The sequence below is a fragment of the Perognathus longimembris genome, chromosome 14, assembly GCF_023159225.1.
Source record: "Perognathus longimembris pacificus isolate PPM17 chromosome 14, ASM2315922v1, whole genome shotgun sequence".
Lineage (NCBI taxonomy): Eukaryota > Metazoa > Chordata > Mammalia > Rodentia > Heteromyidae > Perognathus > Perognathus longimembris.
Window position 1 is genome coordinate 52,844,209 of NC_063174.1, and position 25,128 is coordinate 52,869,336.

General features: G+C 44.7%; 1 protein-coding gene across 4 annotated transcripts in view; it reads left to right on the top strand.

The window, feature by feature from the left end:
• Positions 1-25,128, top strand: part of Tdp1 (tyrosyl-DNA phosphodiesterase 1) — a 64,816-nt gene that overhangs the window by 15,365 nt on the left and 24,323 nt on the right. For all 4 annotated transcript variants that reach the window (XM_048361934.1, XM_048361933.1, XM_048361930.1 and 1 more), the window contains exons 6-13: positions 443-477; positions 5,182-5,274; positions 7,583-7,750; positions 8,236-8,314; positions 9,777-9,962; positions 11,301-11,349; positions 13,153-13,219; positions 15,089-15,196. In XM_048361934.1, coding sequence (XP_048217891.1) covers positions 443-477; positions 5,182-5,274; positions 7,583-7,750; positions 8,236-8,314; positions 9,777-9,962; positions 11,301-11,349; positions 13,153-13,219; positions 15,089-15,196 — 785 coding nt within the window. The remainder of the gene's footprint in view (positions 1-442; positions 478-5,181; positions 5,275-7,582; positions 7,751-8,235; positions 8,315-9,776; positions 9,963-11,300; positions 11,350-13,152; positions 13,220-15,088; positions 15,197-25,128) is intronic.

Consider the following 25,128-nt stretch of genomic DNA (forward strand, 5'->3'; position numbering starts at 1 on the left):
CAGTGTAAGAATGTCTCTGTTTTAATTTGACATCATAGTATGTCTTCATGTTGTACCATGTTCAGTGTTTCTTTAATATGCTCTAAAAACTATATTCGTTTCCTCTAATAGCCAAATATCTCATTTTAAAACTTTAGTTAGAATCAATTTTGTTTTTCAAAACTAAAGAAAATAGACTTCTTCTCATTACTGTAATTTAAAATGCACTGTGCATTGATTTATGCTGAAAAATTGTGCATCTATGTGTGTACATATGCCTGTTTGTGTTTAAATGGACTTTACCCAGTACTATAATAAAAGCTCGTTATTCAAGTTCTCGTCCAGTAGAGGACAGCAAACATGGTTCTTTTAAAACATTGGCTTGATCTTTTTCTAGTTTAATTTCCAATAGGTAGGAATATTCACTGAGACTTTTAAAAATATGACTTCTTTTTCATCCTAGGCAAAGCTGGATATAGCATTTGGAACCCATCACACGTAAGTAACTTTTCTGATATAGGTGAAGATATGGTTGTTAGCAATGCCCTAATAATAATGATTAATGGCTTCTGCCGGGAGAGGGAAAATGACCAGTACTGGAATGGGTGGGTTGTTTAGCAATACTAATAAATGTCATACTGAGATTCTTTGGTCCAGCTGGGAGTGTGAACCTGTGACTGAAATTCTGCCTTCTGTTCAGGGCTCTGGGTAGTAGGTTTGGCAATTCTGGGCCACAGTGGTATGGACCTTGTGGTCACAGGTGATTGGATATATAAACAAACTCCTCAACTAGTAAGCCGTTGTGATCTGAGTAAGAATGAGTTGTTTTGAGCCAAGTCCTTGTGGTCAGCCTCATGCTGTGAGACAAGCCTGGTCTTACCAAAAGTTGTTAGCTTGAGATGCTTGCCCCAGCCAAGATGGCCTTCCCAATGATTAGCTGAGATGTAAGCGTAGACAGGAAAGCCATTCCCGTTACTTTCTGCTTGACACATTGCAGCTAGTTGAAGTCACGGTTCTCTGGCAAGCCCCTTCTCCTTTCTCCACCAATAGTGGAGCTGGGAAGCCGGCGGCCCTCGGGGAACGAACTGATCTCCTAGGAAGCCATGTTTATCCAGAGTCTGGCTGGGACTACTGCTGTCCCTGCCTGACATGGTGGTATTGTGATCATCTTCCTCTTTTGATTGTGGTCTTCCGTGTGAGAGAGGTGTCTCTCATATGCCATCTCATTGTAGGCGTTCTCCATTGGTGGGGCAGGATCCACACAATGGGTATCCCTAATGGGTAGCTTTCACCCAGCAAAGATAGAGCTTGAGAATTGAGAGTGAGTCCGCGTACTTAACTCACTCACAAAATACTCCTTTTGTATCACTGAGCTTACAGGGCACCAGAGAATATAAAATGTTCTCCAGTGAAGACAGCTTAATACTACACATAGTACTGAATGGGAAGTCCTTGGCTCCCCCACTTAGCGCTTGTCACTTATTTAGAGTGATATGCTAGACCACCAGTACCTGGTTCCTGTGGGGCACATGGTCTGCCCTATGTAATGAGCATGGTACATAAATAGTCTCCCTACACTTTGGTGCTCACAGGCGGTAGGGAGCCTACCCTGTTATAAAGGACAGTGTCACTTACACTGTCATCCCAGAAGGACTGAGCATGGTGGGCCTGCCCAGGACCTGGGCCGGCGATACTTCACTAGGAAGGAGTGAAGAAGTTTATCTCTAGTTCAATCCTGGTAAAAATTAATTGAGTCCTTCCAGGTACCAGTGACTTACACTTGTAACCCTAGCTACTCAGGGGGCTGAGATCTGAGGACTGTGATTCAAAGCCAGCCCAGGCAGGAAGTCTGTGAGACTCATATCTCCAGTTAGCCACCAAAAAGTCAGAGCTGTGGCTCAAGTGGTAGAATGCTACCCTAGAGCAAATATACTCAGGGATAGTGCCCAGTCCCTGATGTCAAGCCCCAGGACTCTCTCTCTCTCTCTCTCTCTTTCTCTCTCTCTCTCTCTCTCTCTCTCTCTCTCTCTCTCTCTCTCTCTCTCTCTCACACACACACACACACACACACACACACACACACACACACACACGCACAATTATTGGGTCCTTATAATTGTACTCACCAGAAAAAAACTGAGGCCCAGAGTAGATAAGTTGGTTTTCCTTAGGACAAGTATGGACACAGGAGTCAAACTCATGCAGTCTTAGTTATTGATTTGTCTTGTCGCCCACTACCTGAGTGCTCCCTGTGGTCTGTTCTCCCTGCCACTCCCACCGCCTTTCACATACTCGTTGTGCAGGTGAAACCTAATATAGTTCTTAGTTCAGAACATTTCAGGAAGTCATCATGATAGAACTTTCCCAAGAAGATTGGATCCATATCTTACATTTTGTTGGCATGCCAGTACCTTGGAGATCAAGCTCACATCTGGAAATTGCTTTTGCTTGCTAATTGTTTAAGAATTATTTGTCAACAAATGCCTATTATGTTCCTGGGTCATGGCTCCCGAGGGCCTCACAGCTGTCCCTCTCTCAGTGAGAGAAGCAAAGCACACATGAGGTAGAACGGGAGAAGGTCCTATCCGCTGTCAGGGAAAGGGCGGAAAGGGCCTCCCCAGCCAGACAGGATGGAGCGTGGTAACAACAGTGACCGTGGGGACATCTCTGAGACGCCACACACCTGAACAAGCGTGTATCACCCAGGTATTGTGTGCAGAGCACATGGAAATAGCTAAGATTCAGCCTTTGAAGCTTTATTGTATGGTGAGGCACTGGAACCGCCCCGGTCCAGTTTCTGTGGGATGCTGTGTAGTCCCCAGACTGACTCATGATGTTGTAGGATGATAAGCTCTTCCGCTCAGAGCTGGGAGCATAGTTAGCTCTGATGACCCTCTGAGTAGGCAGGAAATAAAGAGAAAGCAAAGTAACTGAAGGGTCAGTGTGTCTATCTAAACCAGAGCCAGTCACAGAGCAGAGTGGTGGGGCATTCTTCTCTCTGACCTCACTTGCCGAGCATCATACTCCCATGTCGTCCTCTCTCTCCACTCCTTCCCTGGTAGCATGAATGTCACCACTGCCAGCCATGCACAGTAACAGGACCGACCACCTGTCATCTGGCATGTGGGATTCTCGCCAGCTCCGCCATGGGCTCATCTGATGACCTGCCTATAGCCCTTAACTCCCTCTCCAACCACAATCCTGCAGCTGGACAACGAGGGCAGCTGTCCCTCCATGGTTCGCCTTTGTGGTGATGCTTGGTAGAACAATTAGAACAGTGCCTGGCACATACCTACTGCCTCCACTCTTGGCAGGTGTGATTTCCCATTTGGGAAGGGGCCCTTTGGCTACCACGCCACTTAGAGACAGCATTGCAGGTCTCCCTCCTTTGGGGAGAGCCCGTTGCTCACCCTTTTCTGTTTGTAACTGTGACCTTATTAGCATACCCAGCTCTGTCTATGAGAAAATTAATATGGCTCCTCTTAAATTAATTCATAATTCTATTTGATGGGATTCACTGACATCAGTGCATGATTTTCCTCGTAATTGATGCCTTGATTAATGGAAATATTTGTAAAGCTTCTATCATGAATCCCCAACTGGCTCATCCTTAATTATAATCAGCTGCTAACATGGGAACTGTGTGTGCCAATTTGCCCAGATTTTAGGGAGCAAATCATGTAGCTGGAAAGAGAACAGCTCGACAGCTGTCAGTTCTCCATCCTTGCATGAATCTGTTTGCCAGCTTGGGTTAATTTCGCGTTTTGGCAAGAGCGGTGCTCATGAGCTTATTTGTTTGGAGAGAAGTGCTGGGTCATTGTTTTTGCCCGTGTGGACTCAGTTACATTTGTAAGAATTCAGTAGCATTTTAACTTCCGAGGAAATGATAAAATAAGTCAGGCCAGAGCTATAACCTTGAAAAGCCACACTGTATTTAGGGAGCGAAAATTTACATTCCTGAAATAATTACAAGACAACTGGAGGAAACTAGATACCAAAATCAAGGAGAGAACCAAGGAGTGAATGACATTCATGCATTTAACATTTAATAAGAGCATCCATATATAATCCCAGCTAATCAGGAGGTAGATACTGTAAGGATTGTGGTTAGAGGCACACCAACCCAGGCAAAATGTTCCTAAGACTCCATCTCATCCAGCAAGTTGGGCACAGTGGTTCATGCTAGTGATTCCAGCTAAACATGATAGTTGGGATCCAGGCAAAAACTCAAGACCTTGAAAAATAAGCAAAAAGAGCTGGGGCTATAGCTGAGTTCAGACCACAGTGCCTCTGAAAACCAAACAAAAGAAACATGGAAGGGCATGTTTTCATTTCATTTACAACAGTTCCAGGGTGGGATTTCTTCTTCAAGTTGTAAGTGAAACACCAAGGTTCTTAGACACTGACTGGCTTACCTAGGGTCATGTGGCTTCTGAAGGGTAGACTCGAACTCAGAACTCCCAACCCCAAATGGAAAGTCCTTCCTTATATCCTCTCTCTCCTCCTTTCCACTCTAAATAAAAGGAGAGAAATAGGCTTGATGCTGAGAGGCCTGGAGAAAGAGAGCTGACCGAGTTAACAGGGAAGCGAACGATTGTGGTAGCTTTAAGTCCAGAGACACACTGGTGAAAAGCATGACATCCATGGAATATAAGAACCCCGTGTAATAGGGCTAGAGTCAGTGCCATGCACGTAGTTTGCTTGTGTGCTGAAACCAGGCTTCCTGAGCACACACTCTTCATGAGTGTCCCACTTAGCCATGCCACAAAAAGGTTGCACCCATATGATGAAAAAACCCTATAGGACATTCCCTTTGTCCATCCTTGTGTGATGTCCAATAGACCCTAGGAGCCAGGTTAGGGCCCCTAGTAGCTCAGTGGTAGAGTGCTTGCCTCGCCTTAAAAGGCAACAACAACAACAATAATAACAAAAATAATGAGCCAGGCCTGAGGACAAAGCTCTGCCGGAACCAGCCACCTGGAGTGAAAATTCACCACCAACTATTCTGAGATGTTCTGAAGGTGGTTTTCTACCTGTCTCTGAGACAGACTTCCAGAAGGGCAGATTATCAAGTTTGATAGACGCTTGGGTGATCTATAAGGGCTCAGGAATTCCTCTAGCTTTTGCATCTGCATCAGAAAGGCATCGCATAACTCTGAAAAATCCTCTTACTGCTTTTTTGCTCCCTTTCCGTCTTCGCAGAAAGATGATGCTCTTGCGGTACGAAGAAGGCCTCCGCGTCGTCATCCACACCTCCAACCTCATCCGAGAGGACTGGCACCAGAAAACCCAAGGGTTCGTTGCGCCTGCGCACTAACCGGTGATGGCTTCCTGTGCTGGGAAGGGTCAAAAGCCAGGGCGTTCATTTTGTGTTGTTTAACTGCACAAACAGCGGATAGAGGGCATTGAAAGGAGCCGCGTGCAGAAAGAGTTGCGCTTTTTCGGCGGGGGGAGTATGTTGTTTGGGGGCTTTTATTGGTGGTTGCTGGGGAATGAACCCAGGCCCTCACACTCACTAGACAAGCGCTGTACCCGTGAGCCACATTCAGCCCCCCCAGTGTCCGTTATTCCTCCCCCGCCCCATTCCACCCTCTTAAGGTGTAATCATATAATCATTCATCCACATCTGCCATTATTATAAACATAGCTCCCTGCACAGTCGTTTTGTTTCCCCCCACCCAACCCGGTTTCTATAGAAAATGAGCTCCTGCTCACATACTCTCCAGCCAGGTAGACTGAGCAGCATGCGCAAAGGACCTGAGCCAAGAAAGAGACTGCAAAATGAAACCCATCCTTTCCCTGGCAGAACTTACCACCCTTGTGTTTAGTTCCCAAGCAGGTATCAAGGGAAAACTCAGGATGGTAATTTGGTGTGAAACTGTACAAGAAGAACTGAATTTGAGAGGGTTAGGATTTGGTTTTGGTTTTTGCTGATACTAGGTCTTGAATTCAAGGCCGCTCCCCCCCTTTTTTTTTTCCCCTCAAGGCTGATGCTCTTCCATTTTATCCGTGACTCCACTTTGACTTTTTGCTGGTTAGTTGAAAATAAGAGTCTCGGGGATTTGTCTGCCCAGGCTGGCTTCATACATCAATCCTCAGATCTCAGCCTCTGAGTGGACAGGATTACAGGCGTGAGCCACTGGTGCCTCACTTGATTTTTATTATTCCTCTTTGCTCTTATGTGTAGGGTATTTGGGGGTTTTTTACTTCTTAAATTTATTATCACTAAGTAGTTTACAGATAGATGTAGTTTTTGAAACCTTTTTAAACAGGGAGGTTTTTATTAAAGGGGATTTTAGGGCTGCCTTCAAATGAAGTCCAGCTCTTTCTTTCCTCCCTTTTAAGCTCTCCACTGTGAGCGGCTTTCCTTATCCTTTCACGTGAGCCATTCCACTCGTCTCTGCCCGCCCTAGCAAAGCGCCGTGTGCCAGCTTTCTGTATTGGGAGAAATGCAGACATTTGTGTAGCACCGTTTCAGGGCCCTCCTCTGCTCACGTGGCCCCAGGACATGGCTGGGCCAGAACTAATTCAGAGCATCCTTCCTCACACTGAGCTCTCCCAAGGCTTGGTGACACCTGGGGTGGAGTTGAAATCAGAGTCCTCCCGGCCCTCCAGCTGCAGAGCCCTGGGCCTGCTCGGCCTGTGAGCCACACACCACAGATGTGCTCTGGTACTCAGGCGTCCCCCTTACATGTGTCTCTCCAAGTTCAGTGTCATTCCAACTGAGTTAGGGTTCAGATGTCTGCGCCCGCTCTCTAAAAGCCGCAGCCACGGGGACTTGGGTCCACTGAGTTCACACCCAGTCAGTCCTCCAGGCCTCTGCCACTCCCCCTCCCCATGGCTTCTGTACCAGGTCTCTGGGCTGCCAGCTTGGAGCTGGGCACTCCTCCATAGCCCCACCAGAAAAGGACAATAGGAAAACTTTTTAAGTGCTTACAAAGTTTGAGGTTGACTCTTAACATTATATTAAGTGTGATATATCCTTGTCATAAAAGCCAAAAGGTATATGATAGGAAAATATCTTAAACCATTGCAACATATTCATTATGAAAATGGATTTGTTTATGGAAAATAGATTGTACATGTGTTTTTCTTAGCTGGGATCATTTTTTATTTCTTTCTTATTTCCCATTTGGCCAAAGAGCTACACGGGTATGCACATGATGGTAGATTCATGGCTAGGCATCCAAAAATAAATGTGACTTGGATGGGACGCCAGCAGAGTGGTGTGTGCAGCTGTGATTTCTATGTCCTAAGAACCACAAAAAGGGGCTGGGAATATGGCCTAGTGGCAAGAGTGCTTGCCTCATATACATGAAGCCCTGGGTTTGATTCCCCAGCACCACATATATAGAAAACGGCCAGAAGGGGCGCTGTGGCTCAAGTGGCAGAGTGCTAGCCTTGAGCAAAGAGAAGCCAGGAACAGTGCTCAGGCCCTGAGTCCAAGGCCTAGGACTGGCAAAAAAATAGAACCACGAGAAGACACGTGGTGAGGAATCCCTTCCCTCAGGGAGAACGCATAATCAGTACAAAAGGAGCTTTATGATCATTTGTGCTCCCGGCCATTAAAGGTTGGTTAGGGTCTGTTTGCTTTCCATTTCAGAATCTGGTTGAGCCCCCTGTACCCACGAATTGACCATGGAGCCCACGGAGGTGGAGAATCCAGAACACATTTTAAAGCTGATCTCATCAGCTACCTGCTGGCTTACAACGACCCCGCTCTCCAGGAGTGGATCGACACCATCCAAGAGCACGACCTCTCCGAGACAAAGTATGTGTGTGCATGCGCACACGTGTGCATGTGTGTGCGCCTGCGTTGTTTTACCAACTCGGCAGCCTGCTATAGCTTCTTGGCTTGCAAGTCTAGAACACAGGGCCTCCGGAAGGGCTGGGGAGTATTTGTGCTTCATGAGGAGAGGAGCAGGTGAAAGAAGATTTGGCTGCTGTCTGCATCTCAGGGCTCTCAGGTGTTAAAAGAGGCAGTGGATCTTAAGCCTCCCACAGGGTCACTCCTAAAACTAGTGGCTTCTTCACAGTTGTAGCTGTGAGCCTTACTGCTGAGCGGACTTGCCAATTGAGTTGATGAGAATCTATTATACTTCAGGAGGCACAAAGAAGAAATGGTGGCCCCGAAACCTCTCAGGATTATATGGTTTCCGTGGAGGTTTTTTGACTCAGCTGCTAAAGCAGGTCACTGTGTTTAATAACTTAGATTTTATTTTTATTTATTGTTTTATTATTTTATTTTATTTTTAGTGTTTACCTAATTGGTTCGACTCCGGGACGCTTTCAAGGAAGTCATAAAGATAACTGGGGCCATTTTAGGCTTAGGAAGGTAATAGAACATTTACTATTTTAACATTGCTTTAAAAATTAATGTATATTCTTGCTCCATTTTCATCTATGTTTGTACATTTTAATGATAACTTCACAGTATTTCCAGTAAAATTCATGGAGAAAAGCAAGCAATAAATTGATTGTCTAACTATAATTTTCAGTAATTTTAAGATGGTTTGGGTTTGGTTTGGGGAGATGGGGCATTTGAGGAGTTTTCTTGTTTTGTTATGATTGGTTGGTTTTTTTCAGGGGGGTTATTTTTGTTTTTTGCCTCTACACTGTCCTAAATGGCATAAGTATATATGGCCTTTTTGCTTAGATTTTTATGTTCCTCATATTAAAGATAATTACAGGCTTCCTGTGCACACAACTATTGTAGCTTTTGTTTGTCAACATATCAAGAATTATTAACATACGTAGTGGTGCACATCTGTAATCCTAGCTGCGCAGAATTCATGAAGTAGAAAGCTGGGGAGGGACAGAAACAAGAGATCCTATCCAAAAAAATAAAGCAAAAAGAGGGAGAGGCATGGCTCAAGTACCTAGCAAGCACGAAGCCCTGAATTCGAACCTCAGTACTTCAGAAAAAGAAAAAAGGAATTTTTAACATCCAAATTCATTTATATGTTGTTCACAAGCCCAGTGCAGTATCCTTAAGGAAGCTGTTATTTTAAAATGGCATTTGTTGCTGGGATGAAAATGAACAAAGAAAAGTTGGTGATAAAACAAGAAGTTCAAGATGGATGTTTTCTTCATTTTTCTTTGGACCATTGGCCAGGCTTAGTGAATTGCCTCCAGTGACTTTCTGAAAGGCTTACATCTTACTCTATCAATAAATTTCCAGCTGATCAGCCCTTATCTGAAATACTTAGAACCTACTCTTTTAGATCATGGGATACTTGCACACATATAATAACGTATCTTGGGGATGGGGCTGGCGTCTAAGCAAAATCAGTTTTTGTTTCTTGTGTATATGGTATCTGTGTGCCGGAACTGGGGCTTGAGCTCTGGCTTGGTTAGGTTTTTTGTTGTTGCTGTTTTGTTTGTTTTTAACACAGCTGGTTCCCCCAAGCTTCCACTTCTGGCTTTTTACTGCTTAATTGGAAATAAGATTTGGATGGCTCCAAATCATGATCATCAGATCTCAGCCTCCTGAGTAGCTAGGATTGATTATAGGCCTAAGCCTATAATCCATTATTTTTTTTTAATCTATCTCTGTTTTTAGTTCAAATCAGCGAATTTTGGAAAGTCAAAACACCTCTGCCTTCCTACTATTTTGAAAAACATTACGTACTTTTTAGTACTTCTTTCTTAAAGACGAGAACCGCATAAACGTGGGTACGAAGTTGATTTCTAATCTCTCTAGCATTTCTTAGCAAATTAGGCCCATCTCCTGAGGCATTGCGCATGTCTGCTCTCATCCCCAAGTGACTGCAGCACTTCTTTTTATTCTCCGGCAGCTTCTGAAGGAACATGCCTCACCTACCCCTAAAGCCGAGTGCTGGCCAATAGTGGGCCAGTTTTCAAGCATTGGCTCGTTGGGGGCCGATGAGTCCAAATGGCTGTGTTCTGAGTTCAAGGAGAGCTTGGTCACGCTGGGGGAGCAAAGCAAAATGCCAGGAAAAAGTGCCACTCCCCTTCATTTGGTGAGTTCTCTTCCTCTTCCAGTTAATTTACTTGTATTCTCTGGAGAAAGATTGAAAAGCAATCTTCTTGGCCATGGATGGTGGGGTTTGGGTTTGGTTTGGTTTGGTTTTTTTGCTTTTGTTTTTTTCCAGTAATTTTAACCTGGAGAGATCAGGGTTAATGTCATGTTTTTTGTTTGTTTGTTTGTTTGTTTTTTCCAGTCCTGGGGCTTGGACTCAGGGCCTGAGCACTGTCCCTGAGCTTCTTTTTGCTCAAGGCTAGCACTCTACCACTTGAGCCACAGCGCCACTTCTGGATTTTTCTGTTTATGTAGTGCTGAGGAATCGAACTCAGAGCTTCGTGCATGCTAGGCCAGCACTCTACCACTAAGCCACATCCCTAGTGCTAGTGTTGTCATTTTTAATTGAGTGATTTACTATCAGCCAGTGCTGAAGGTTGGCTGGCTTGTGTTCTTTCAGCCCCAGTCTGGCCTGTAGTGTTTCCCTTCTTCCTTTCAGGTTGTTAAGCCAGTGATGCAGGGGGAACTATTCAGTGTAATAGTGCCAGCAGAACAAGGAGCTCTATTAATTACTTAGAGACCTGTGAGCCGGTTAATTTTACATTCAACTCAGCATTAATTTGGCATTTCAGAGGAGAAAGTATTCAAATCAAAGTATAATTTTTCTATCACACATATACACACTTCGTAGGGCTTAATTACTACATGTTCCCTTTTTCCTTCAGTGAGATGAGAACTCTTATTAAAACGGGAACTTAGTTTGTTTTAGACTAAGTGTTTTCTGTTTTAACACATAATTTTATTGTTATTATTAAGGTGTTGTACAGAGAGGGGTTACCATTTCCTAAGTCAGGTAGTGAGTACATTTGCTTTTTTAGACAGTAAGTGTCGTTCCCCACCCCCCCCCCCGACCCCCCATTCCTTCACTTTAGACTAAGGATTTTCTTTCTTTCTTTTTTTAAATTTTTTTTTGCTGGTCTGAGGCTTGAACTCTGGGCCTGGGCACTGTCCCTGTACTCCTTTTGCTTAAGTGGCATTCTACCACTTGAGCCACAGTGCCACTTCTGGCTTTTTCTGTGATTAACTAGAGAAAAGAGTCTCACAGACTTTGCTGCCCTGGCTGGCTTGGAGCTGAGATTTTAGGATCTCAGGATCTCTTGGAGCTGAGATCCTCAAATCAATTGAGATTTGCATGTTCTTGACACCTGATCATGATTTCTTTTTTTTTTTTCAACACAGCACATTCCAAGTTTTATTGTCTTTCTCTTTTCTGATTCATCATCTTAATTATTATTAGATCTATCCTGATTATTCATCTTATCATCATTCTTCTTTATAGATCTATCCTTCTGTGGAAAACGTGCGGACCAGCTTAGAAGGATACCCTGGTAATTGCTGGGGACATAGTCTCAGCTGTGGGTCTGTGTATGTCTCATAAATGTCATGGGAAAATGTTTACCAATACTGGTTAGAAATGCAGAGATGGGATGGAAGCGTGGCTCAGTTAGTATAGTGCTAGCCAGTGAGCCAAAGTTCAGGTAACAAGTTTGAAACCCAATTTTGGATGAAAGAAAAAGGGGAGGGGAGGGAGAAAGGGAGAGAGAGAGAGAGAGAGAGAGAGAGAGAGAGAGAGAGAGAGAGAGAGAGAGAGAGAGAGAGAGAGAGAATAGCCTGAAATGAGATGGTTTGCTCTGAACGGGATAAGGGTCATAAACTAGGTTTGCCAGAGATGGTGCCCCGAGTTAGGTGGCTGGCATGTATTCTGTATTCCTCACAGTAGCCCTGTGCATCCTTGTTCTACTCATTTTTACCAATAAGGTGTCCAATGTATTGCTTGATAAGATGTTCATCTACAGTCAGCCTCCTCTAGTACCCAGTGCCTTGGCTAACACCTTGTGTCCTCTACTTCTGCTTTCTTCCTGCCTGGGACTCAGGTGCTTGGGCGGCCCTTCCAAATTTGAATACCTCATACAGTTAATGTTTTTGTTTGTTTGTTTCTTAAGTAGTTGCACAAAGGAGTTTCAATTTAATAAGTCAGCTTATGAGTGTGGTGCATCTTGACGAGTGTTACTCCTGATACAGATAAACTACTTAAGATCTAGAATTTATGATTATTGCTGTATAGCAGTACCTTCATTGCTAGGTCTGATTTTTTTTTTTCAGGGTCTTCCTCTACAAATGCCCGGAGTTTTACTTTGCAGATATCTTCCGTTCATTTCCCTAAATCCACTGCTGAGCACTAAACTTCTGTGTGGAATTCACAGCACCCCGCACAGTGCAATCAAGTGGTGTGAAGTAAAATCCCAGCGAGTGAGTGCTGTGGAAAAAAGCAATCTAATTAGCATCGCTGAGGACTGAAAGCAGAATGCACTAAATTACAACTAATTCAGCCCATTTATTACTTAACGAGTTAGATGTAACCATGTCAGGAAAAAAAAAAAAACCTCAAAATGTTCCGAGTACAGTAGCCTATTTGTTGCTTTTTAATGGCAAAACTAAAATTACTTCACAAAGACTCTTAGACATAATGGTAGTTTTTCTCCTTATAATTTTTCTGTACCTCTAATAAGCTAGATCTACTTAATGTGCACTTGTAATGGGGAAGAATGTGGTATTTTCAATCAAGCCACTTTAACTGGTTTGAATGAAAATGGACTGTAGTTGTACTTATTTGCAGTAGGAGCCAGGACATGCCTTATTGGGTGTTGGAGTTATTTCTAATCTCTAGACATAGATGACTGGCAAAGTTCAACATGTTAGGAAAATCACTGATGAATCTACAATGGAGTTTCCTTCCTTTCTAAGATACATAAAAATTGGCTTCTAAGCCAAGTATGGTGGCTCACACCTGTAAGCCCAACTGCCTAGGAGGCTGAGATCCGAGAATCACTGTTTGAAGGTAGTCCAGGCACAAAAGTCAGATACCCTTATCTCCAATTAACCACCAAAAAGCTTAAAGTGGTAGAGTATCAGCCTTTAGCAAAAAAGTCAAGAGATAGTGCCTAGGTCATGAGTTCAAGCCCTAGCACTGGCACACACAAAAAAAGAAAAATTCCTTCAGATGAAACCATAAGTTTATTTTCATTTACCTTCTCACTCACTGCTCATTATCGATATTCGTCTTAGTGAGGAAGCTCAAATCGAAGTTTGTTATTTTTTGTTTACTTGTTTTCTTTTTCTTCTTTTAAAAGCCGGAGGCTCTCTTCCTTACAGCATCCAGACAGCAGAGAAACAAGGCTGGCTACATTCCTACTTCCAGTAAGTAATTGGTCCAGAATCCTGCTATTACTTCTTTAGGAGTAAGGATGTTATTTCTGTCAATCTATTTGGTTAAAAAAAGGAACCTTATGTAATATAGCCCTCTCCCTTCATCTGCATATGTTACTGATAGAAATAATTTAAAAACAAGGTTTTGGAAATATTTTTAGAATAGGTTTTTAATACCAAGGAGTAAAACTTATCTCCATGAGGCTTCTATTTAAATATTGGCATGCAGAGAAAATGATAAATACAAAGCCCTTGTTGGGGTAGTTTATATTTGCATAAGTAGCCTTTTCTCTGGCTTTGCTGGAATCCGGACAGAACCCTTCTGTCTGCCCTGGGGTGGGGCGTGGCTGAGCTTAACCTGGGGTGGAGCTCAGGCCACTGTTCCAGGGAACCAAGACAGAATTTTCAATGTTTCCAAGGTCCAGTGAACTAATGGATGGAAGAGGGAAGGAATGTCCTTGGTTTGGCCCAATCCTATGCTTCCTTCAGTAGGGGTTTTTTGCACTGGGGGAGCTGGAAGTGAAGGCAGGATTACATGTCAGTGGCTTTCCTCTGCACCTGTGTGTGTCATCCTCGAGCCTTTCCTCAGTACTTGGTCCCTTACGAGGACCTTATATTGAGCTCCTTTCAGACTCAGATGACTAAATTCACTTGCAAAACGTGGTAGGCCTCCCTCGTCCTAATTCTGCACTTGCAGGCCAAGGAACAGCCCTCTTGTCTTATAGTAAGCATGATGGCCTGGGAGAAGGGCTCGCGCTCCCGTGACACCGTAGACCTGCAGTGCTGGGAGCTAAGAAACAGAATGCAAAGCCAAGATGAAAGCCCTGCATCCTTTTCAACTCGTTGGTGACTACATTTTGTCCCCTTTGTATTTGTTTGATTTGACAAGCTTTCCGAAGCCCCTGCTCAGCACAGTGTGGGACTTCGATTCTTACCTTGAGGAGTTCACGGTCCGGGCATCATGTCCACAGGTGCAGATAAAAGCACAACAGAAATAATGGATCTGCTCAAGTGTGTGTGTGTGTGTGTGTGTGAGCGTGAAAAAGATAGTATGCCAAGAGGATCGAGGTGCTTTGGGGAACAATGCTGAATTTCCTTTTTTGACATACCTACTTTCTAAAAGGATCATATTATTCTGTTGTCTAAATTGTTTAGGATGTTATCACAAGTCACAGAAATGTGCTCCTACTATTTCACAGACTACAGGATTTTGCTCTTTATGCATTTGTTCCCTAATATTAGGATTATGACCATCTTGATTTTGTTCTTTCTTTCTTTTTTTTTTTTTTTGGCCAGTCCTGGGCCTTGAACTCAGGGCCTGAGCATTGTCCCTGGCTTCCTTTTGCTCAAGGCTAGCACTCTGCCACTTGAGCCACCGTGCCACTTCTGGCCGTTTTCTGTATATGTGGTGCTGGGGAATTGAACCCAGGGCCTCATGTATACGAGGCAAGCTCTCTTGCCACTAGGCCATATCCCCAGCCCTGATTTTGTTTTTTCTGTTTGGCAGTACTCGGGGCTTTCTGAATGCTAGGCGGGTATTCTATCCCTTGAGTCATATCCCCCAACTCTGTTTGCTTTTAGGTTATTTTTTTTTTTAAGATAAGTCTCATTATTTTGGCTGGAGCTGGCCTCCAACTATGATCCTCCTACCTATGGTCCCTCACACAGTGGGGGTGACAAGAATACACCACCATGCCCAGCTTGTTTCGTTGAGAGGCCATCTTATGAAGTTTTCGCCCAGGCTGGCTTCCAGCCACCATCCTCCTGATCTCTACCTCCTGAGTAGTTGGAATTACAGGCAAAAACCACCTCCCATTTGGGATTATTTGCTAACTAATCACTTATCTTCTGTCACTATAGTAAGTGGTCAGCTGAAACATCTGGCCGCAGCAATGCCATGCCACATATCAAGACATACCTGCGGGCCTCACCAGACTTCAGCAGAATCGCATGGTTCCTCGTCACAAGGTGAGTGGCCCTTACATTTCCTGATTGCAGGAACTCTTCACTCTGGCTGTAATGCCCATCTCTTGAGTGGGTTGCTCAACACTGATCTGTGAATTGTCACTATCTTTCAGCCTATTTATATCATATGGGCTCCCATCAAGGAGGCCCCTAGTAGGGTATATGATCACTGCCTGATATTTCCTGTCCGTCTTTATAAGATTTGCATACACTTTATATTTATATCTGTTATGCCTTGCTGTGGTAATCATGAAGACGGGAAAAAAATTGACATTTTGGGTAAATACAGAAGAAATACGCAATGTTTAAATTAATTTTCTCCTTCATTAGTTTCTACATAGGTAATTTAAACTTCAGCAATCAAATCTCCTAGGTGACCTCTTTAAAAAATGTCTTTACTAAAATGATTCATCTGGCATAAAATCGTCCCACTGAAAGTCTACAATGTAATGGTTTCACATATTCACAGAATTGTGCAATGATCATCATAATCTAATTTTAGGACCTTTTCTCCATCCCTGTAAGGAACCCCTGACACTGGCATTTTTGTGTCTGTATTTGAAAGGAAGGTAAATTGCTTTGCCCTTTGAAAATAGAGCTGTGACTGGGACATTAGCAGAAGCTCAACCACTGGGCATTTCTTCATGACTCAGTAACATAACTGATGTCAGTACCAACTAATTAAAGTATCACAGAAAGAATTTTTTTCAAGTTTTTCCCCCTTTTACTTTGAAGAAGAAAGAGAGAGAGGATAGCTAAAGGAAGAGAACTTTAACAGTCTTTAACCATGGAGCTTTCTATTACGATTCCTCTTTAATACTCAACTTTTGTACATTTCTAAGTCAAACTCTATAAAACTACTACTGTATACTATGTGCCATTTAAAAAAAAGTTACAGCACTCATAAAAAAAAAAAATAATGGTACTTGTGAAGGGACTTTAGGCAAAAGAAGCACTTAGAAATAAAACTAGCCAGGCCCCATGGCTCATGCCTGTAATCCTGGCTATTCAGAAAGCTGGGATCTGAGGATCATGATCTGGGAGCCAGCTCGGGCAGATAAGTCCAAGATACTCATCTCCAATTAACCAGCCAAAACTCAGAAGTGGAGCTGTAGCTCAAGTGATAGAGCACCAGCCTTGAGCCAAAACACCTGGCAAGAGCAAGCAACAGGCCCTGAGTCTTCAGCATCTGCTCGTCTTTCCTTCCCCTATCTCTTTGAAATCCTCAGAGCTCTCTCACTCACTGCTGTGTCTGGCCCTGTAGAGGAGAATTGGAGCTCAAACTTTAGTATGAGCTTATACTAGATGAAATGATCGTGTTCACCACAGAACAGTGTTCTTCCCTAAGGAGTTTCTGTGAGCCTCCAAGTCCTTGAGCTGCATAGGCCCTGGGGTGGTATGAGGTGCCAAGGACTTAATCCACAGGCTAGAAAACACCTCCACAATCTCAAGCTGAATCTGATGAATTCATGGACAAGAGTGTAACCTCAGTTCAGGTGTCAGGTCACTACTGACAACAGGTCCACTCAAATTAACTGCTTCACCTCTATCCCCCCCCCCCCTCCGCCCCGCCTGTGTTTGGCAGGCACAGTTCCTCTGTTTATAATAAGGCTGATGTCTGTGGTCTCCTGGGTCCTCCCAGAGGGTCATTTGTTGGAAACTTAATCCCCAGTGCAGCCAGGTTGAAAGGTGGGACCTCCAGGCAGTGATGAACTATCCTCACAAATGGAGAGATACCATTATTGAGGGACTGGGGTAGTTGGCAGAGAAGTGAGCTCCTGATAAAGGAATAGATTCCAACCCTCCTGTTTCCTCCTCTCATCTCCCTCAGGTTTTCCATTATAGCATGACAGAAGGGACCAAGGCTCTTCTGTGCCCAGCTTTGCAGTGCTTTTGTATTCAATGCCCCACTGGCCAGCATTGCTCCCCACCTCTCCCAAGGGTTCCAGCTCTCTGAGGAATATCTGGTCCCCCTCCTGATAATTAACCGCACAAAGTCATTTTCTACTCTCACAGTCAGCGTCACCTCCACACCAGTTAGAAACCTGTGCAGCTCAGAGACCCAGCCATCTTCTTCAGTACTTCACAATACTCAGCACGTGCTTCACGAAAATTAATGGCATTGTAGGGTGATGAGACATGGTTCTGCATTCAAGAAGTCGAATGAAGCTAGGCACTGGTGTTCATGCCTGTGATCCTAGTGAGGCAGAAGTTGGAGATCAGGAAAATCACCTCATCTGAGCCAGCCCAGGCCAAAAAAAGTTAACAAGATTCCATCACAACCACAGCTGGGCCGAGTAGCCTATGCCTGTCATCCTAGCCACAGTGGAATGTGTAAAATAGGATCCCAGTCCAGGTTGGTCCAGGAACAAGGGAGGCCCTGTCTCAGAAATAACCAGAGCAAAAGATGACAGTAGAACAAATGCCTAGCAAAGCATAAAGCCCTGAGTTCAAACCTCAGTACTACCCCAAAACAAAAACCCTAATGAGACACAGACACAGGATCTGTGTGAGTGGGGATGAGTTGGGATTTAAGTGGGATTAGGACCTAGTTGTATTTAGGGACTCTAATGATAGGTCCTGCTACTCAAGACACTAACTTTGGACTGCATTCTAGTTCAGAGGATGAGTGAAGGGCCTGCCTTTCTATAGCTAGCAGATAATCACCTTCTGTGGGTCAGGCTTTGTACCAGAGGGAACGAGAAACGCAAATTGACTCTAGTAGAGCTTACATTTCAGGCTGAGTGGAATAGAGGAGGCACACAATGTGCAAGTAAACATGGAAATGGCAGGTAAGGCCAGCCGCAAGTGTGATGCGTGGAAGCATGCCCAGAGCCATCAGGGAAGGCAGCCTTCGGAGGTTAATGCTCAGGCTGAGGCTGACGGGCAGGAAGGCCCCAGCCCTCCCAGGGAAAAGCATGGTTGGCAGCAGAGCAGCTGATGCAGGCCCTCAGCCGGAGAACGTGTGGGATGCCAGGATGCTGGGGTGTTGGGGCTAGGCCTGGTCACAGAGAGCTTGGCAGTTTTGTCATCTTGGGAAGCACTGAAGGATGAGGGCGGATGTGGGCAGCCAGGCTTGGCCACGTGGAGAGATGACAGCATTTCTCTGTGGGGAAGAGCTGGTAGGAAGAGGCCCCGCTGGGGTTCCGGGGCAGGGGAGGGGGCCAGAGAGACTGTATGGAATGGCAGGAAGAGCAGGGCTTTGGAGTCAGGTAGAACCACATCCACATTTCAACTGCGCCTCTTGCCATCTGAGTCACTGGCCCTCTCCAAACCCATTTCCGGAAGTCTGAAATCAGGAAGTCTGGCGTGAAGGGCTCCGGATCACTCTTACATGCACTTGCCACCAGACAGGGGTGGGTTCTCAACCTCCTCAACCTGCCTCTCTTGCTTACTTAAGGAAGCAAGATCGGTCATAGCTATTGGATAAAAACCCCATCTGCTATAACAGGAATAGGAGCATAGCCCTTCACAGTGGCTTTGCAGCTCTTAAGATCACACTATACCTCCAAGCCCCATAGTAACCTCAGAGCCTGTTATCAGGCCCTTGATCCAGTCCCCTAGCTCTGCTAAGTCCCTCGGTCACCGGGGAGATCGCTATCAAAATGTCAGACCTTGCCGGCACCCAGGGAAAGAATGTAATTGGCACTCTGCAGGCAAACAGTTAGCTGGCTTTCACCTACATGTCTCGTTCAGTTCAGTCATTACAAGGTCTTGTGAGGTTGCATTGTCCTCTCCCCAGATGAGAATAAAGCTGCAGGGTTGAGGCAGTCCCACACATTACTCAAAATATGAATTGCCCACAAAGGCACTATAGGAATGGAGGACTTAACAGATGCCGGCCTCCTGCACCAGTGGAGTTCGTGTTTGACTGAAGCCAAGTATCTTAGTGCACACATTATTTAATTCCAGCTGTATCGCTTTTCTAATCATTCTATACCGGAAGGTTCTCACTAAGAGCCATTACTTTGTCTTTCCCTTCAGTACTTACACATCCCTTTCTCTGAGAAGCCCTCCTGGCTTGCATAATACCTAGGACTTCCTGCAGCATCATTGTGCCTTTGGCTGTGTGTGGAATTATCTGGCTCCCCTGTAGAATCTGAGGCCATGTTCTTGTCCATCTTCTGCGACACACCCAATGCCCAGTGCTTGGCAGGGCATCTGGAATGCAGGGTGCTTTGGTACATACTGTGTGTGTGTGTGTGTGTGTGTGTGTGTGTGTGTGTGTGTGTGTGTGTGTGTGTATACATGCACGTGCACGCATATGCAGTGTAAGGCTTGAACTCAGGACCTCTTGCTCTCCCCTTTTTCACTCAAAGCTGGCACTTTTTATCACTTGAGCTACAGCTCCACTTCTGACTTTTTGCTGATTTTAGTGGAAACAAGAGTCTTACCGACTTTCTTGCCTAGACCGGCTTCCATCTGGGATCCTCACATCTCAGCCTCCTGAGTATCTAGCATTACAGGCGTGAGCCACCTGTGCCTGGCTTGGTACAGATTTCTTCACTGGAAGCTGATGGTGCTGGCTTGAGGTGTCTACAGTAATGGAGTGGCCCAGGTTTGGCACCTAGTGGAATAAGAGAGAGGCCTCAAAATGACTCCTAAGCTGGAGGTGTGTGTGGCTGGGAAGAGATGCGGTTGGTCGTGGACATCACTGTGGAAGCTAGGAAATGGTTTCAAACAGACAGTAAGTGTGGCTACAGGCACCGTGCTTCAGCTTTGGGGTGCTGAGGGCCCAGGTAGAGCAAGGGGCTGCCCATTAAATAGGAGGGCCAGGGAAGGCCTTGTTGGCCTTGTCGATGGGGTGGCATTTAAACAGAGACCTGGAAAGGAAGGGAGAGCGTCATGAGCCTGAGTAGCTGGGGGAATGCGAGGATGCGGGGCTTGGCTGCGTTGGAGAAGCAGCAGGGATCTCCTCTGACTGAAAGGGGGTTCTGAGCAGTAGCCCTGTTCTCGGGGCTGAATTGCCAGTGATACCTCATGGGGTTCCCAAGGCTCTATTAGTCATGGGTCTGAGGAAAACAGTTCAACATCCATGCCTGTGATCACTTGAATTGGTTGGAATCATTGAGTGCTTTTTAAGATTGTTCCAGAAGTCTTTCTAACATAAACAAGGTTTTGATGGAGTCTGCGTTGGCTTATTCTCCAATAGTGTGTGTTTTTTTTTTCCACAAGGCCCCATTGGCCTGTTGTTCAGTGCCCTCATCTACAAGCCTCTTTGGTGTTTCTTACACACTGTGGTTCCTCATCTCATCCTGCACACTTGGCTTGACATAATGTCTTATCTGTTTTCCAAACCGAAGTTTATTTTCCATCGCTGAGCAAAAACAACCCTTGACTGTCCTCTGCATTCTGAAGCGCAAGCTCCAAAGGCAGTTTAAGAATTGCATTATACCTGGAGGCAGAGGAAGCAGCCTGGTTGCAAGAAGGACTTAGCCCTGCCACCTGGCTGTGCTTAACAACCATGTGTACTTGGGAATGTAGATGTGTTAAAAATAATAGTCTCAAGAAAAGATGAGTAGCATCCCAGATGATCGGGTTTCCTTCTTTAGAAATCTCCTCCCCTCCAAAGTGCTCTTCTTGCTGTGGTTCATACAGACCTGCTTATTATTTCCCAGCCCAGAAGTGGAGGAGTTTAGCTTCCTGAACACAGGAATTCTGTTTTATCCAACTGACACTTCACCAGTGTGAGAGCTCCAACCAGTGGTGGTCAGAAACTAGGATCTTTTAACAATGCTAGCCTTCAGTGTTCCATTTACTGTCTTAAATAAAAGCAAATCACAATCTTTTTTTCTTTCCTCTCCTTCATTGTGTTGTGATTTAGGTTTTGACTGGAATATTTTTCAGAAGCCCTGAGTCATGTTTTAGTTTAGAGTTGCTATAGTTACAGCATCAATGAGAAGCGTCAAGCGACACTAAAACCATCTTTAATGAAATTTCTGTTTTAGTAGACTCTGTGTTAGAAGTTTTTGCTTCACTCTAAGAGAAAATGAGCCCATAATTATCGTATTTTGTTTCCTACCAAAATACTCATCCTAACTTTTGGTGACTATTTGTTTTGTCCTTGCATTTGCTGCCAGACGGACAGATACAGGGCCTGGCGTAGTACAAGCTCTGCAGAGGCTCAGAAAATTTGAAACGAGTTAACTGAGAACGCCTTTAGACTCCCTTCAGACTGCTCCTCAGGTTTTGTTTTTCTCTTATTTGAAACAATTATGCTACTCCTTCAATGTGTATCTCAAATCCTCCCTCTGAATGAAACTTGTAGTTAAGCAGGCTCAATTTATTGTGTCCATTTAGGTTTGCATCCATTGCTGACTGAAATGCCATTGTTTGGCACATGCCTGTATTTGAATTGGAACCCTTGTAAAAACTTTGTCTTTTCAAATAGGTAATGTAAACACCCAATATGAAGAAGGGTATAGACAGCTCATCCTGTGCTCTCAGCTCCTCCACACTCTTCAACTTGAAGCCATCACTACTGGTCTCCTGGGTCTAGTAGCTTTAGCCCTATTAACATGTAAAGCCCAGAGTCCGTGGGTGGAAATACTAGTTACCAGCAGTATGCTTCTGTGGACATAACCTGAGATGGGATCCGAAGATCCACATCCTAATTTGGGTTGCCACGTACTAGTGTAGCCATTTACATTTTGGAAACTCATTTATAATACAGGCTCTCTGTGGGTGCGTGCGTGCGTGTGTGTGTGTGTGTGTGTGTGTGTGTGTGTGTGTGTGTGTGTGTGTCTTCAGCATACTAGATCTTAAATTCAGGGCCTGGACACTGTCCCCTAGCTTTTTTGCTCATGCTTGGCATTCTCTCATTTGAGCCACAGCTCCTCTTCTGGCTTTTGGGTGTTTAATTGGAGATAGGAGTATCTAATGAAGAACTTTACTGGGATCTTCAGATCTTAGCCTCCTCCTGAGTAGATAGGATTACAGGCGTGCCCTAAAATCATAATATGGGTTCTTATCTGATTTATAGAATGCCCTGAGGATGGTGATGGAATGCACATGAGGAGACTACCCATTAAACTGTGTGATGTGTTTAATGTTCATTAATCACTTGGTTTTTAGTGACTCCCATTCAGTAGGCCTCTTAAGATTTGCAAAAGCAGCTTGAGCAACCTGTATCTGGTTTGCATAGGTAATGCCATGACATATTATATAAGCCACATCTCTCCACAGATGACAGCTCTTTCTAACCTCAGCAAGAGCTTACATTGACAATTGGTCAAGGTCATTCTCTTTCATCAAGATAAGTACATCCAACCAGATGTCAGTTTTCAGAGAAACTTAAACTAGCTTTAACTTACACTTTTCAAATGTTTTACTGGCTGGCAATTTCTCTTTTGTTTGGCTGCTTGCTTTTATGGCAAGTTATTTATGGTTTTAATAAGATCTTGCCTTCCATCTGTTTTGATCCTACCATGAAATGATCTCTTATTTGATGAGCAGCTTGTTGTTACAAGAATTATTGGGACATGATGACACATATAGTGTTTAAATGTTAGCACGGCACCAAGCAGGTGAGAAGATAAAGCCTTAAGAAGAACCCTTGGCTAAGAAGACATGAGTGCCTACGTGTAATTGGCAAACCCAGTGAGAACAATGATGAGAGCTATGCATTGTGGGAGGCAGGAAGCAAGGTGTATGCTCACATGTGCTGGCTCGCTGTTAGGGTTGCCTAGCAACTGACAGGCAGCGTGAGATAGTCAAGGATGAGCAGAAATGTTGGTGCTGCCACTTTGGGAGAAAATGAGACAAGTGCTTGACTACAAAATCGCTGTGGCTTTTTGAAGAAACATGAAAGACATTCTCCCTCCTCTGCTTTTCAGTTTTGCTATGTAATTCTTCTCTGGTGTCTGTTCCTTTGATTCTGAGACAGTGGGGGTTTTCTCTCCTTCTTTGAGTTTTTTGGTGGAAATCAAATAGAATCTCTCTCATACACACACACATATACACACAATACATAGAGATAGATAGATAGATAGATAGATAGATAGATAGATAGATAGATAGATAGGCAGATATAGATACAGATGTATATATATAGTGAGAGATTTCTAGATGTAATTAGGTAGATTTTGTTGCCTGCCTTTTCCAACTCCCAGATATTGAGCTTCTTTGGTTTGCTTCATGTACTCTGATACAAATAATGGTTGTCAGCCCTGCAGCCTGAAGATGACTTCCCTTTGGTTCCAAGGTCATGCATTCCGGTGCACAGGGAGCAAAGGCAGAGTGTGTCCCTTTCCAAGTTTACACAAGCAAGTCTCACCTGGCATCATTCCTTAAACCCCCTGCCCTAGGCTTGCAGTTCCTTTGTACGCTGTCTTTGTTAGTCCCAAGGTGCACCTGTGGCTTGGTGAGTCACTCTTTGGGAGTCCTCCAGCTCCTGCGACTAACCTCCAGAGAAAACCCATAAATATTAGCCATGCGTACATAAGCTGACAAACTCCTTTTTTTTTTTGCCTATCCAAGGGCTTGAACTCAGGACCCAGGTGCTGTCCCTGAGCCTCTTCACGCTCAAGGCTAGCACTGTGCCACTTGAACCACAGTGCCATTTCCAGCTTTTTCTGAGTGGTTTATTGGAGATCAGAGTTTCATGGACTTTTCTGCCCAGGCTGATTTCAAACTGCAATCCTCAGATCTTAGCCTCCTGAGTAGCTAGGATTACTGGCGTGCTGGCACGTGGCCCCTTTTTAGTCTAACTCATTTAATCCTTCCCGTTAGGAGCTGGGGGCTAAAATCACCACTATTTTAGGGATGGGAAAGCTAAAACACCCATCAGGTGAAAGAGCAGAGCTAAGCCTCAAGCCTAAATACTCTGATATAAATAGTTCTTGCCGAGGCTTTGTTTATAGGCACTGAACCAGGTAGGTGAGTCAAGGCGTCTGCTCTGAAGAACTGGCATTCTAGTTGGCTTAGCTGTCTTGAGCCCCTGCCATGGGACTGAAACTACAGACTAAGGCTCTGGGGAGAACACAGCTCAGAAACCACCTGCAGCCCCTTCTGTCTGAAGCAGCAGTTTGCTCATTCTTCCATCCTCTCTGCTACACTGCCTGCTTCTGGACTTGACCTTCTTGATTGCTCCTGGCCCTCCACGCAGAAGGCCTTAGTTTCTGCAAATCCTGTCATTTCTGGTCCTCATGAGCAAGCTCAGGTGACTGGGGTAGCCTTGGGGCCTGTGGTGAAGTGATATAACATAATCAGGGGTGAATAGTAGAGCAGACCCACTCACCTGATGGCCATCAAGCACAAGGAAAAGGGTTCAGGGTCCCAGAAACCCCTTGGAGGGCTTCCCAAAAGCCTCACCTCAAAGTTTCCACCTCCTTCCAGTAGGGTAGCCTAGTACCAAGCCGGTAGCACAAAGGCCTTTGGGGCATACGTGTCCACATCATAATACCTATCAAACAGCTGCTCTGCCAAGCATAGAGGTACCATCCCTGGATGTGTGGTCTAATTATTCCACTCAGGAGTGATCTCTTGCTCCTCTGATCCCTCCTCCACCTGCTGGTCAGTAGGTACTATCATAGATGCCCTAACTGCTACAATTCCCTGGAGTACATCCACTAAAAGCAAACTACAGAGTGATTGCACTCTCAGTAGTTGGCAGACCTAGTTATTAATATCCTAAAGCCCACAGGCCCAGCATGGGGTCTTGAAAAAGGTCTGGAATATAATGTTGAAAATGCAGACCAGAGGAATTGAAGACTGAACGAATGATGATTGGAGGAATGAAAGCAATGCCAAAGAATAGAAACGGCCAATGACTCAGACTCCGGGTGGCATTTACTGATGCAGAATGTGGCTGAGTTTGGTGTGAACTGACTGAATGGGTAGAGCATGAAATTTTTGTCAGCTGCTTGGGTTATGACTAGGAGTCGGATGGCTGCAATGGAGAGGCATTTTCAAAGCGAACCAAAGGCTGGGCACTG